The 15,124-nt window shown below is 38.2% G+C and overlaps 1 protein-coding gene across 3 annotated transcripts in view; it reads left to right on the top strand.

Moving 5' to 3' along the window:
- LOC129277312 (G-protein-signaling modulator 2-like) overlaps positions 1-15,124 on the top strand; it is a 78,925-nt gene that overhangs the window by 25,236 nt on the left and 38,565 nt on the right. For all 3 annotated transcript variants that reach the window (XR_010295781.1, XM_064109968.1, XM_064109967.1), the window contains exon 5: positions 14,369-14,492. Coding sequence is in view for 2 of the 3 variants with exons in the window: in XM_064109968.1 (XP_063966038.1) it covers positions 14,369-14,492 (124 nt within the window). In the remaining variant the exon portion in view is untranslated. The remainder of the gene's footprint in view (positions 1-14,368; positions 14,493-15,124) is intronic.

Raw genomic sequence — 15,124 nt, 5'->3', positions numbered from 1 at the left:
AAAACTTGTACTAAAGCAATAATCTTTCTCTTTTATTCTGACAGACAATTTCTTTGCCACCAAAAGATGAGCATGTTGTGCGTATGTGAACGCCATCATCTCACTCTATACACATCAGGCAATTTTTTTTTAAATTTTTATTTCACTTTTCACAACCTACTGCCTCAATAAACTGCAACATTTGGCTTTAATAACACTGCATTGATTGGGGATTTTCCAGGGCACTTGATAGCATTTCGGGGGCGAAATTGCACCAAGCCCACATGCTTTTTCCCACCTGAAACACATGAAGATATTAATTGTTCATTATTAAGACCGAATGGAGCTACTTTTCTGTGGCTAAGTAATTGCATGCATACATACATGGTTTCAGCATAAGTTTTATAAAAATTAATAGAGGAAGAATTCAGATTACCCACTAACGATGGAAAATATCATGCTGGAAAACTCTTCATTGTGTATTAAAACAGTTCTTCTCTTTCATAATAACTGGTGACTCCACCCTCGTTAAAATTAGAATGAAAGCTGGAGAAAATGAGATAAGGAATGAAGTTGCTGACATGTTGTGTAGAGTTTGAAATAAACCAGAAAATGAGGTAGTGTCAGGCAAAAAATTGATATTCTTGGGCTACTGCTCATGAATGCAAAACCTAATGCGTACAAGTCTGTATCATTTGATTAACTTCAACATGGCAGTGAATGGGGTTCATCCAGGGCACTTCTGAGCATTTTTGGGGCAAAAGTTCCCATTTGATCCCCCAACCTGGTTTATAGTGCTGTAATGATGTAAGATCTACTTCATTGTAAATCACAAATTGGCAATCTGGTTTCTGGGTCTTTCTTTATGTTGAACTTACATGTACTGTACATGGACATGCATGTAAATGTGAGAAGCTTTAATATAGAAAGTAAGAATCTTCAATGTCTTGTGCAATGGCTTATATATTTATGAGAAATATCCATGGTTACTGTGCACCAGCCATTAAGAAAAATTATTATTATTATTATTATTATTATTTTTTTTTTTTTTTGGGGGGGGGCTAGTTTTCCCATCCTACTAGCTGAATCTGGAACATCAGTGGAGAAGCTTTATGAATATTACTGTGAATGGAAATTTTCCAGGGCCCTTTTGAGCATTTTTTTTTTTTTGGGGGGGGGTGAAATCACCTTGAGCCCCTAGGTAATTTTTCCCTGATGTGCACCTTCATGTAGAACAGAGGAGATTTTGGGTTGGATGCAGAAGGAATAGTTCACTGGTTGCCCTTCCCTTTCATTTAAATCCTTTGAAAAGTCTGCTTCTATAAAAAAAAATTGATTTGTGTATAGATTATTTATTTTGATATGTATGCATTCATTATTCATTGATGAGCACTGTAACCCCCATTCCAGAATACATACATGTACTCTGATTCCTATAACAATACCCCCACCAAAGTTAGCTTTTACTACCCTACATTTGATATGAATCCTACATGTAGACCCTTAAAGGTAAGAGATACATCATGTACAATTGATCGTACAATTAAGCGCAACTATAAGCCTATGAAAAGCCATGTACAAAAATTTACAAGCAATTGTACATATTGATCATATCTCTTTGTGATTAACACGCCCTGAAGCATCCAATGTACGTGTATACCTATCTTCAAACCATTTAAAGGCGAGGTAGGAATTATAAAGGTAGAGTATAAGGACATTCAATCAAGATTCTCCTTTTGACGTCAGCCGGGCCCGGCTGCCCGCTAATGTGCACACTTGGCAATCAGTAAAACCTAATACAATTATGTTGTCAGTTTCTGCTGCTACTCCCCAATGATACATTTGTGGATGAATGGACATTCGCCTGCATAATATATGACCTCAAGGATTGCTACAATATACAAATATACCGGGTTTGAGAAAGAATAGTGGAAATATTTTGATCCGAGGTTGGTTCGGCAATTACTGTTTTTCCCGAGGGGCGCGAACCCCGAGGGAAAATAGTATCATTGCCGGACCAACCGAGGATAAAATATTTCCACTACACTTTCGAAAGAAACGCCTGGTTATTTGTTATATCCCTTCCATAATTATTAAAGTTTGAACAAAAACATTGGTAATCTAGTCCTAATTGGCGTATCTCCATGATCTGGACAAAATCTAGATCAGCTTCACTCTAATTCAAGACTTGCCTGGTGGAGGCAGTCCTTTGTGCACTGTGCCCGAGTGATTGCGTGGTTTTTAGTCGGACGCAAAATAGTATAAAAAAAATTCTACTCTGACGTCACGAACTATTTTGATCTCCAATGAATTTCATTTTTCTGGTGAAATTATGATTAGTCTCGTAAAGGGCTCTCGACCAATCAAAAAATTTTCAGTAATGGATATAATTAAAAATAACACAGAAATAAGGTTTCCTACATGTACATCATGTATGTTTTCCATTAAGAATTCATTGATTGAATTGCTGTTGTAATGCTGGGTTATAGTTTGTACATGAAAATCACTTTCTCAATACAGCACATCTCATGTATGGTATACATTAATGATATTGGTTGAGTGATTGATTGGTGGGGATTTTTTTACCTGGGGGGCGTTTCATGAAAGGACTTGTTGGACGTTTTATCCGACAAGTCCCATTTTATCCTACAGTTACCATAGTAACAGTACCTCTCAGCCAATCAACATCAGAGAAAGATGTCAGATCTGACAACTTGTTGGATGAAAATGTTGATGAAACACTCCCCTGATTGCTAAGAAAGCATGAATGCTTGTAAGCAAGCAACCAGAGGACCGACGGCTTAAGGTCCTCTCCGAAGGACCTGGTAATGAGGATTAATGCCTTACCAAAGGGCACTAGCTCACCAAGTGTGAATCGAACCCAGGTCACCAGAATACGAATCCCCCGCTCTACTGACTGAGCTATCGCGCCTCATTGAACAATGCCTACTTAGCTTATTGTGTTACAGTGTATGTACGCAAGCAAATAAGAGGCTGAATATGCAACTTTCTATTTCAAAAGTACATGTACCGTCGATTATATTCCACTGCACGACTTAATAGATTACATTACAATACAGGTCTGGTCAATTCATTGTGCTAAAATGCGGGTGTAATACGCATAGGGCCAGGGCTAGGTGAATGCGCACTGCTACTGCAGATATGAAGCAACCAGCCTGGACTTCAACCAGCAGGCCAGCCTTGCTTTATATGGCTTCTTTCAATCTTTCTTAACCTGCCAGAACCTCGAAGATAAGCTTTCAAGCTCATTCTAGCACTCGCAGGCTTATTACACTCATAAAGCTCCCATTTTATAACTTTGGGGACAAACTAACACGTTCATATCTAAAGATGATCTGTAAAGTCCATGGGGCCATTTCATGAAATTGACCGTTGTTATAAGCTACTACAATCATTTCACCTAATAGGCTCAGAGCAAATCATTCTTTGAAAATCACTGTCAAAACCTTTCATGTAATGCTCCCCGGCATGTTTGATTGGCCTCAACGTCATGCCCGTTGACCTTCAACATTTTCTTGCTCTTTTGATTTTTTTCTCATTTGGGCAGTGAAATAGAAATGTGCCCTAAAGAATAGTGCTCTTGCCCTATAAAATGGGGCCTGGTGGGTGTTTCATAAAGCTGTTTATAACTTACAAGCGACTTTACAAATGACTTGTGATCCTTCCTTAAGAAAAAAAATCAACATGAAAGAAAATCTGATGTGTATCACTTACCCCAAAAAAGGATCACCAGTCGTTCGTAAAGTTACTTGTAAACAGCTTCATAAAACATTCACCTGGTGGGTGTTTCATAAAGCTGTTCGTAAGATAAGAGCGACTTTAAGAACGACTGGTGATCCTTTCTTTTAGTAAATGGTATACACCATTGGCGATGGTTTAGCGCGTAAGAAAGGTTCACCAGTCGTTCTTAAAGTCGCTCTTAACTTACGAACAGCTTTATGAAACAGCCCCCTGGAGGGTTTCACTGGTGGGTGTTTCATAGAGCTGTTTGTAAGTTAAGAGCAGCTTTAAGAACGACTGGTGAACCTTTCTTGCACGCTAAATAATCACCAATGAACAGTTAATGGTGAATATTTTTTTTTATTTTTTTTTATTTTTTATTTATTTATTTATTTCTGCATGTCATGACAATGTACATAGTGTGACCATCACAAAATTGATTACATTAAATTTTACATAATTACATAATACTAATGTATAATTATGATGATTAACATAACATTAACATACTGTAGAAGCTGTTATTTTCGCGTACAGAATTTTTCGCGAATCGCGGGGGTCCCGACATTTTCGCGGGTTGTTAAATTCGCGATCGGAAGATGTAGACAACATTTCCACAGCATTTAAAAGAAGCAAAACTAGTGCTAATCACGTGCAAATCACTTCTCCTCAAAGTTTCCATGCTGATGTGTCTTTTATACATAAATATGTCCCTGTAAAAACAGTTACAAACTGTGGAAAAAGGTGGTTTAAATTTCAATTTTTTTTACCTTTAGATCTGAAAATTCATCATGCCACAGTTTGATCTGTAATTTATACGGTTAAGCAATCTTTAGAATTTGTGTTTTGTTCTATTAATTTTTCAAAAAGTTGGTAAAAGTGCAAAAATGTGGAATTTTGTGAACAGAATCTTCACCTCTAAAAGCTCTGGTCATGTGACTTATGAATATTAATGAGTATGCAAATAGCTGCCAATACGTGTGTAATATAGTCAATCAGATGACAAAAATATCAAATTATTTCATGGAAAATACATTTTAATATTACAATGAGTGTATAGATATTGATAAAATAATGTTAGAAAATACTTTAGGCTCTGATTTTGTTTGAGAAATTAAAAAAAGTGAAATTCTAGCTAACTTTTTGAATCACTAACTGTACTTTCTAAGCCTTATTTTTTGTACATATAGAGGTGCATATCTCCATTTTCTTAGTATACAGTATGTTTTCAATAGCAAAACTTTGCTGTTGGGGACATTGGCACTGACTAACAATTGTGTCAATATTTTCGCGTGTTGTTAAATTCGTGGCCGATCGGCAATTCGCGAAATCCGCGAAAATAAAACCCCCGCGAAAATTACAGCTTATACAGTAACTGATTATAACAAGGTTGCAGACATGCAGTGGTATGACAAAATAAGCAGATGCTTGAGCTGTTGTCAGACCTTTGGATATATGAAATACATACATGAATATAAAAACAATACTGAAAAGTCAAAACTAACGATTACACAAAGAGGGGAAAGAAAAGAAAAAAAATCATTTACCACAAGAAAGGATCACCAGTCGTTTGGAAAGTTACTCGTTATTAAACAGCTTCCTGAAACAACCACCTGTATTGGATAACCTCCATGTTCAAATAGAGCCACAGGGTTGTATTCACTTGGTCTACATGCAGTTGGTCTTCTCAGATAGTCTAATACCACATGGGCTATTCGGAATCGGTCTACTACATGGCGCGATAGCTCAGTCGATAGAGCGGGGGATTCGTATTACTGTGACCTGGTTCGATTCCCACTTGGTGCGCTAGTGCCCTTTGGTAAGGCATTAATCCTCAATACCAGGTCCTTTGGAGAGGACCTTAAGCAGTCGGTTCTCTGGTTGCTTGCTTATAAGCATTTATGCTTTCTCAGCAATCAGGTAAAAAATCACCACCAATCAACATGTACATGTATTAGAATGGGAGCCCAACTTTAATTTTATAGTCTAGGGCCCAAATGGCCTAATTTCCACTTAATCTTTTCAGTGTTATTGCATTTTTTATGAGGTTCATAAACAGTTGGCTGAATAATTTTAATACTCAGTTTTGGTTTAATAGCATTTCTGGTTGTTAGAGAAAAGCTTTCAACTATGTCCTGTACAGTCCTTCATAATAAAAAAATGAGCACTACTTCAAGGAAATTTTGTGTAATGGTCACAAAAAATGTGGAGCAAATTGCGATGCGATACTAGGAAAATTATCCCCCTGCAGTTCATCTAATCTAGACCAAGTGGACTTATACTATAAAGTGAATATTAGACAGAATGGGAATAGTCCTTCTCAATACATGACAGAATGATAAATGGGCTACATGTAGGTCTCCCATATGTTTAGTAGATGAATGGGTCATAGACGAGCTCTAGGATTAGATGGACCAAGTGAGTGACCAAATGGAAAATAGGCTATTAAAGCAGGTACAAACCAAGTGGCAATGTATCAAGAAACTGTGTATTCTACAGATATTACAACAGGGGAAAAAATTACACAAGGGCTGAGGGCGATTTAGCATCTGAAATGCTGAGAAGTGCCCTGGAAAAAAAAAAAAAAGGGAGCACTGAAAATCCCCATTCATTGCAATGTTAAAGCTTTTCCAATGTTGCAGATTTAGGCAGACAGTAGGTTGTTAAAAGTAGCCCCTGAAATTAATAAAAAATACAGACTGGCTAAGCATGCATCGGTATTATATTTTGCACTTTTTGCAGTCTTCATCAGTATTAGAGCTATTTATGTGCACATGAGACAGCAGATTCTTCTTTCAATCAGCATTTTTATGAGGTATACATGTACTGTATCCTCTAAAAAATGTAATCCTCAGAAAAAAAATTGTTTCATCAGAAAATTTATTTTCATAAAAAGCTGAAAGCAATTGTGCATCGTTAAATTAAGTGGAAAGGTTGGAAATCGAGTTGAATAGCTGATGAAGGGCATATTAATTGATATATACACTGTAAGGTTTATTTCAGGAGCAGAATTTTGTTTTTGAAAATATACTTTCAATTCCGGTTCGTGTGACTTGCATCGTTCATTGTTCATTTGATATTTCTTTTTATTTTCATTGCAGTGTGGGAATCTTGAGTACGACAGCACTGAAATATTTGATATAATTGAATTTCACGGTTTGATTTATTGTTTTGGTATTAAGGAATCTGTAAAATGTTATAGTACTTTACCATGCCTGGATGATACTAATTAAAGACTGTCAATCAATCTCTATGGTGATCATACCTTTTGAGGTAATGATCACACATGCTTATTTGCAGTGTAATTAAAGAAGCCATGAATAACAAAGTAGTGCACTATAACAAAGCAACGTTTTCTTGCTTGCTATTTACATGTACATATAGCTCCATTAATTCCATCTTGATACAAATTATAGCACTTAATACTGCAATTATTGTCTGTGAAAATGTCAATGTTGGTGCAATATTCTCGACTTGTTTGTGCCAATGACGCAACACCTACATACCTGTTATTTATTGAAGTATTGAATTGAATAACAATAAAAAAGAAATGTCATATTCAGTAGATTCTTAACTACTCAATATTTCTCCGTATGTTTTACTTCAATTACGGCTGGACTGCGTATTGTTAGACCATGTTTGAATGTAGTCTGCGGGCACAGACCCTTGCTCTTCGCATAATGTATAATGGGAAAAATACATGGGCTTGGCAATTTCACCCCTGAAATGCTCAAAAGGGCCCTGTGCAATCCCCATTCACTGCAATGTTAAAGGTTAAAGAAGTTAATTGCAGCAAACAATTATTTTATGAGAAAGCTTTTAAAATTAAGATTAATTACATGTACGTGTACCACTATATTATCATAGTTGGTATATTGAAATCAACTCATCTTTGAGAAATCATGAAATCTTAGCTTAAAAATGTAAATTCTGATGATAACTAACACAAAAAGGCATACGGTATGTGGGACAGTGAATTAATATTGCCTGGAAAAATTTCCAACATTTTATGGACTTCCATGCTTATTTTGCTTATTTCTCAGCAATCACACATTTTGTCCAGAGCCAATTGGAACATATTTTTTTATTTATACATGTACAAACACTTGGGTGGTCATTTCATTGGATTCTGTTCAAGCTCATTTTTAGCTCGTTTCCATAACTGATTTTTATCTTGAAAGCTTCTCCAATGTTACAGATTATACATGTAGTAGGCTGTGAAAAGTAGTCCACAAAATGATAAATAAAGAACTGCCTGGTGCAAAATGCAAAGTCTGAAAAAGATTCCCTAAAGTCCTGTTTTTGTTTGACACACACATACATATAGGCCCGAATTCACAAAGGTGGCTTTTAAAACCCATGGTTGAGTCCATGGTTTATGCAGATTTCCTGTATAAATTACGCTTATTTTACCGCGTATATTAAAAATGTCCAATGCTGATGCGAGCTTTTGTCACAGTGCACCAAATTGACACCTGTTGCCATGGTTATCCACGCTATTTTATTCATGAGTCCACTGTTTTTATTCATGAGTCCACTCTTCAAACAGTGGAATCATGAATAAAATAGCGTATCTAACCATGGTAACAGGCGTCAATTTGGCGCACTGACAAAAGCGCGCATCAGCATAGGACATTTTTTATACACGCGCCCGATATGCGCTAAATTAAGCGTAATTTATACAGGAAATCTGCATAAACCATGGATTCAACCATGGGTTTTCAAAACCACCTTTGTGAATTCGGGCAATAGGGTTTAGAGCCTAGTCTCCACTCCAGACATGATTTTATTTGTTAAAGTGTCATATTTGTGTCTGTTATTGCAGACTACATGATGTGGCATGAATGCATCTTTGGAAATAAATGTACCATAACGTACATGTATGACCACTTAAAAAGTCTTTCATAGGAGAAAGTGGTGAAGGCAATATTACTTCAGAACGCGAGTATTGTGTTGTGTACGTGTTTTTGCCTGCAGCTAATTGGTCTTCCAATATTCCTCTATTGTTCACTTCCATTATCTCAGTCCTTGCTTTCAAATGGGTATTGATACACTTAACTTACTACATGTAGTCATTTCATTCTCTACTGCCAGATAGGAAATGAGTTATTTTCACATGTAGGCCTACCTGTTCAGTAAAAAAAAGTGAAAAATTATAAAAAATATAACCATAAACATCTCTTTGAAATAAATGAGAACCTTTGTTTTGCAGTGTCCAGGTAGATTCGCTCCTCAAAACCCCATTTTTGAATTGTTATTATATATATTTTTTTAAGTTTCAATGTAATTTAGGAATATTTGACCTTTTTTTAAATTTTTGATTGATATATTTTTTTTATTTTATTATTATTATTATTATTTTTTTCTTGGGGTTGGGGGTTACCACTATAAACATGCTCACATTACAGATTTCCATTTAAGTATACATGGACCACGATCCTTGCTCTTGGGATAACCAGAAAACAACGATCATTCAGCTCACAACGAAGTATGCGTACCCTGCCCCTAAAATGCGCAAATTCCATAGAAAACGTGTATTTTAGCAAAGCCAGCAACTCGGTCGGCAAACCGTCGTACCCACAATGCATTCACTTGGAATGGGAAGAGTGATGCGACATTTTGCTGATAGCGTGTATTGAAAATGCGGTCAGTGTTGTTGTAAAACTTCCTACATTACTTTTTTGTACAGGAAAAATCGAAACCACTTAAACCAAAATTACATGCTTGTAGCTCTTTTGATTCGTGGTTTTGTGTAAATGTAAGGATACCAATGTCAAGCGATTTTCTTGGTCTTCCCTACCATGTGTTTTTCTAGCATTGAAAATCTTGTTAGGCTACGTGACAAAAGTGTGAATATTATTATAAATTTTGAACTTGTTTTTCTCTAAAATGGGTTTGCACTGTCGTATATATATGACGGTTTGGATGACTGCTGACGAATTGTATGAATGACCTGAATGACCTGGAGGTGTTTCCTCCTCAACATTTTGGTGCGACAAGTTGTCAGACCTGACATCTTTCTGTGGTTCTGATTGGATGAAACGTACTGTTACCATGGTAACAGTCAGATAAAACGGCATTTGTCTAATGAAATGTCTGACAAGTCCTTTCATGAAACGCTCCCCTGAATGGCCCCTCTAAAGAAGACAGCTTAACAATTGATCTGGAGCACCAGCGTAGGAAAAAATGAGGGCGACGGGCGATGTCGTCCTCATGAGAGCCCAAATAGCCCCTAAAATTCCCCCAAAATGCATGCTTTGGGGCAACCATTCTTAGAGTGGCCCCAAGATCTGTCACCAAAAAATGTTCAAGATTATCAATATTCTTAATATGGCAGTATTTGCATTCACTGCATAATCGCTTGTTGCCCCTAAAAAGTAGCCTTAAAATGAAAGAAATATGCCCCAATTTTCTGCAATCGCCCCAATGTGGACAAAATGTTAGCCCCTAAAAAATAAAAAAAGATATTTCCTACATGTAACCTGCAGAGCACCCTTTCATATTCTATCACCATAAGTAATGGTGATACAATATACATACAATATATGTTGCGCATTCATCTGCATCAGGTGAGATAAACATCTACAGTACATTTCTTAATCATGCACAAACCTTCGACCCCACTAACCTGGTGCTGAGTAAATGTTCTTCAAGCGACAAGATCTATCTAGCGACTGTTTGACTGTGATTGCTAACGAAGCAATCTTCTGAACTGGGTCAGTGGCAGTCTAGGAAAATAGTTTGAACATGGTCTCGGATTGGTATCCTTAGTAAGCTTCTAAAATCAGGTGGGGATTCCTTTAATATGATACTGTAGGTTTTTCTATGACCAACTGCTTTGCCATATTTCAGTAGTAATCAGTACACATTTTTCTACATGTATGAAATAATAATATAGGATTTATATAGCGCATGTATCCCCCTTGTTAATTGCTCAAGGCACTCCTATATTACCCCGGCTAAGCTAGTCTACTGATTTCGGTGCACACCGCTTTTTGAGGAATTTCTTCCAGCCGGTACCCATTTACCTCACCTGGGTTGAGTGCAGCACAATGTGGGTAAATTTCTTGCTGAAGATTAAGACGAGAGTCTTAACTACTAGACCGTGACGCCCCGTTACCCCTGCTCTAAAAAATTAAGTATAAAGCTCCCCCTCCCTGTTCTAACACAGGCAACTTTCGAAGACCTTGTTAGATGTTGAAAAAAATTTACAAAATAAAACCAATCAATATTCAAGTCACTCTCACAAGCTGTTCCGAAGTATCCTTAAATCAGGATTATCCCCTTCTTTTTTTATTGAGATTTATTGCTCAGTTTGAGTTTGTGTTACCAACGAGACCGCGCCACTTGATTGCCTTGCATCCTAATAGCAACCGACAGTAATGATGTCTCTAGAGCTCATATTAGACTGCATTGATGGAAAATGATGAATCTTTCCTTTTGGGAGGAAGCGGGGATGTCTCGCCTCTATCTTAAAAGCTTATTCAAAATGTAGCTTGGTGCGTTTTCAGAAGAAAAAAAAGCGAAATGGTCAAAGGTGATGGAAAAAGATGTGCTCTGTGAAGCAAACAAAAGGCAAGACTAGCACTTATGCAAGTCAAAGTGTAGGCCTACATGTATATTGAGCTACCAAACTAAGAAAGCGTCTTTAAATTCAACCGACAAAATTAAAATGTTAATATTGAGAATGAGATGAAACTATTCTCACAGTATTCTTGTGCATTTTTACATGTACATTGTAAATGTCATCAGAGCCATTTCACTGAATGTGCTACAGGAGTAAATACCTTTTCAATTTTAATGCCGTAAACTGCAAGAAAATATATTGTGACACATTCCACCTATTTCATCTTTAACAAGAGAGTGATTATGAAGATCTCTCTCGGACCAAAATGAACTAAAATTCTAGTTAATTTCAGTCCTATATGTAGACATTCATGTTAGTAGATGTAGTGTAACATCAGCTTTATCCTTTGAAGTCAATAAAGAAGGGAATATTCTTCAATTACTAGGTAATGGTAATGTTTTTTTTATAGAAATCTTTATACCCCCATCTCACTAGATGGCGATTCTGCTGCGTTCGTGGCTTGTTCTTTTCAATCTCTCCGTCGTACCTTGATCTTTTCGCCACCATCTTCCAGGTCGCCACAAAATTTTGAACATGTTCAAAACTTACGTAGCAAGAGCGCGGAGGTGCTAAAGCGCATCACAATCGAGTCATGAGCGTATTACAAATGACATATTCGTAGCTGTAACAGAGCTCCAACGCATAAAGCGTAGTCGAAGCGCATTAAAAGCGGCACCGATCACCCGTGTTTTCAGGCCTGTTCCAAAGACAATACTGCCAAGCTGCTTCTGTTTACAAGACGACTGCCTTGCGCTCGACACGCTTCACACCGCTTCCACCGCGACGGTTTCTTCTTTGGATGGCATGTGGCACACGTTCTCAGCCCGCTGGAGGCATTCACGTTGTACTTTTGCTGCGCCACTGATGACTGGGCGGCGATTGCGCAACGACCGTCCACGCTGCTATAAAACGCAGTGCCGATGGTGGCGGATTATCACATTTGCAACAGATTATGAGGCGACACCACGACGTTTTCAAACATGCCTCCCAGTAAAAGACCATAAAAGGGAAAGCTGCCCAAGCTACCCCTGTTAGGCCGGCGTTCCAAGAGGAAGAACAAGAGGTTATGGTGGTGGTAGAGGAGGAGGAGGTGGAGGAGGAGGTTCCATCCTCAAGAAATTGAAGAATGAGGCAGTGTCCTCCATTCTTTGTCATCAACCTGTTGTAATGACCGAATTTAAGTATTCTTTCTGCAGACAGCCAGGATCGGACCCAGTATTGTTTTGGCCTCTTCCTCCTCCTCCTCCTGTCCTTGTATTCCACTTCTAACTGATGTTGTTGTAGAATGCTAAGGTGTATAAGTCCAACCAAATTCTGGACATCCATCTTGGTCGGAGGTTGGCAATCGACTGAAGAATGTCTCATATGCAGCGATTAATATGCCGATTGCTTGAAATCGTTCCAAGAGCCCATTGTGAACGTAACACAATTACTCCATTCGTAGCATCACCGTAGCGAGGTCCTAATTAGCGTATGAGCCTCGTTGTACGGTCACTTTGATCGCAGAAGCAGCGCATCACATCTGCCTCGAATCGTGGCAAGAGAGTGGCAGTGCTGTACTATCAGAGTATTACCATCGCCTTCAGTGGAGGTCGGTCGCAGTGAAGTTGCAGTGCAATCGCCTCGCAGGCTAAAAATAGAATTCGAGGACGATTCTGCCAGCTTTGCGGGATTTACACAGATCGCCATGGTCGCTATGATCACCTTCCTAGTGAGATGGGGGTATTAGTAGCCAAAGGCTGAATTGCAGAATCTTTTACAAGTATATGATAATAAATTACCTAATTACACAATGCTTTAATAAATCAAATTCCAACTATAAAATCAAAATGATTTCAAAGAAGTACATGTATGTGGTGTGGTGTGGTGTAGTGGTTCTGACTCTCGCCTTGTAAACAGAGGGTCGTGTGTTCGAATCCCACCGCGGTCTGGCGTCCTTTGGCAAGGCGTTAATCCACACTTTGCCACTCTCGACCCAGGTGCTAAATGGGTACCCGGTAGGATGTGAAAGTCATTGTAGCTTGTCCGGTACTGTGTGCGCCTCACCGGCGACTGACTGGAATACTCCCCAGGGAGTGGAGGATGTGCACACATTGTGTGCGGGAATGACTGATTGAATCCGGTGACCGGGGTAATAATATATCTGTAAAGCGCTTAGACACGTCAACCGTTCCGATGTATTAAGCGCTATATAAAAAACGGATTTTTATTATTATATTATTACATGTAGATAGCCATTTCATGGATATTAAGGTGTAAAATGTAAAATTTCAGAAACTTTTGGGGAAGGTTTATTTTTTTTCTTCACTTTTTGCTGGTTAAGCCATATCACCCATTTAGGAATAGCAGAATGACTCTGGTTTACTTATAGAAGAAGTAATTCTGAAGTATGTACTGGGCCTTTTCCCCTTGGCATCAAGGAACCATTTTGAATTATTTCAATTTCAATGTTTAGCCTCTTACTTGTGACAATTTGAGTTATTGACCCACATAGAACTAGAATCTGTTGAATTTAAAATGATCCAGTGGGGACGGGGGAAAGGCAAGAGAAAGAGAGATTGGGTGTGTGTGTGAGAAAGGAAAATAATAGAGAGAGAGAGTGAGAGACAGATGGAGGGGGCGATTGGAAATATCTTCATGGGTGTGACATGAGAGTGGTTGTATGTGTGTTTCATGTGGATGTAGCAGAGAGTGGACATCGATGAGATAGAGAGGAGAGACACAAAGAAAAAAGAAATGGCAAGAGAAAGAAAGAAGAAAAGGGAGGGAGGGAGGGAGAAATCTTTGAAAATCTTTGAAATCAATTAATACTTTATTATCAAAAGAATACATAATAATAATTGAAAGTCTGTCCTTTTGCCTCTGCAAACAGTGTACTGCACCTTTTTAGACTTTTACTGAACTCTGATGTAAATACTGTCCCAGTCCATTAAATGTTACCAAAAAAAATCATGTATTTTTATGCAGTGTTTGCCTGAGAGGATAGTGATTCCTATGTCTTTTGCTTTTCTTTATTGACAGAGCCAACCTAGCAATAGTCAGGGAGCTCGGAGACAGGGCGGCGCAAGGAAGAGCCTGTGGTAACCTTGGCAACACGCATTATCTTCTTGGCAACTTCGAGACGGCCATACAATTCCACACAGAGGTGAGCATATACAGGGAATGAAGCTGACAAAAAAAAATCTAGATAGGAAGGGGCGGAAGAAGCACTTGAAAATTTAATCTCCGGCGTGCTTTTGACATCCCAGTTAATATGCCAAGCGATGGTGCTTGTGCTGCTGTGAAATGCTGCTCAGAAATTTCAGCACTTCTAATGGATGATTTCTTTGTATTGTTCTCTCTTTTTCCTCTCACATTATCTTTTTATAATTTCTCATCTTGCTCTATGATCGTCTCAGTTTCTGTCTTACTCTATGTCTTTGTCTGTGACTATTTCTCTCTCCTGCTCTTTCTCCAACTCCCACCGCTCTTTTTTTTTCTTTGTTCGTCATAATGCTCTTCATCTCGTCCATTACCCCTTTTTCAATTGTTCTTTCTATTTTTTTCATCTCTCGCCCTCTCTTTCTGATGCCTCTTCTCTCTCCTCTTCTCCCCCCCCTCCTCTCCCTCCACTTCACTTCTTCACTGCGTGGCCTTGCGTGTTCTAATTCCCCTTCTGCTTGAAATTTTCTCTACATTACATCATTCTACAGAATGGGCACTCTTTCAGCATGAAGATATGCCATAATTTTTTAGCCATTTATTTATCTTAAAGTGTGTGTAAAGCTTTGGTAAAGG

This window comes from Lytechinus pictus, chromosome 15 (assembly GCF_037042905.1).
Source record: "Lytechinus pictus isolate F3 Inbred chromosome 15, Lp3.0, whole genome shotgun sequence".
NCBI classification, from domain to species: domain Eukaryota; kingdom Metazoa; phylum Echinodermata; class Echinoidea; order Temnopleuroida; family Toxopneustidae; genus Lytechinus; species Lytechinus pictus.
This window is presented reverse-complemented; position numbering and strand designations above follow the sequence as displayed.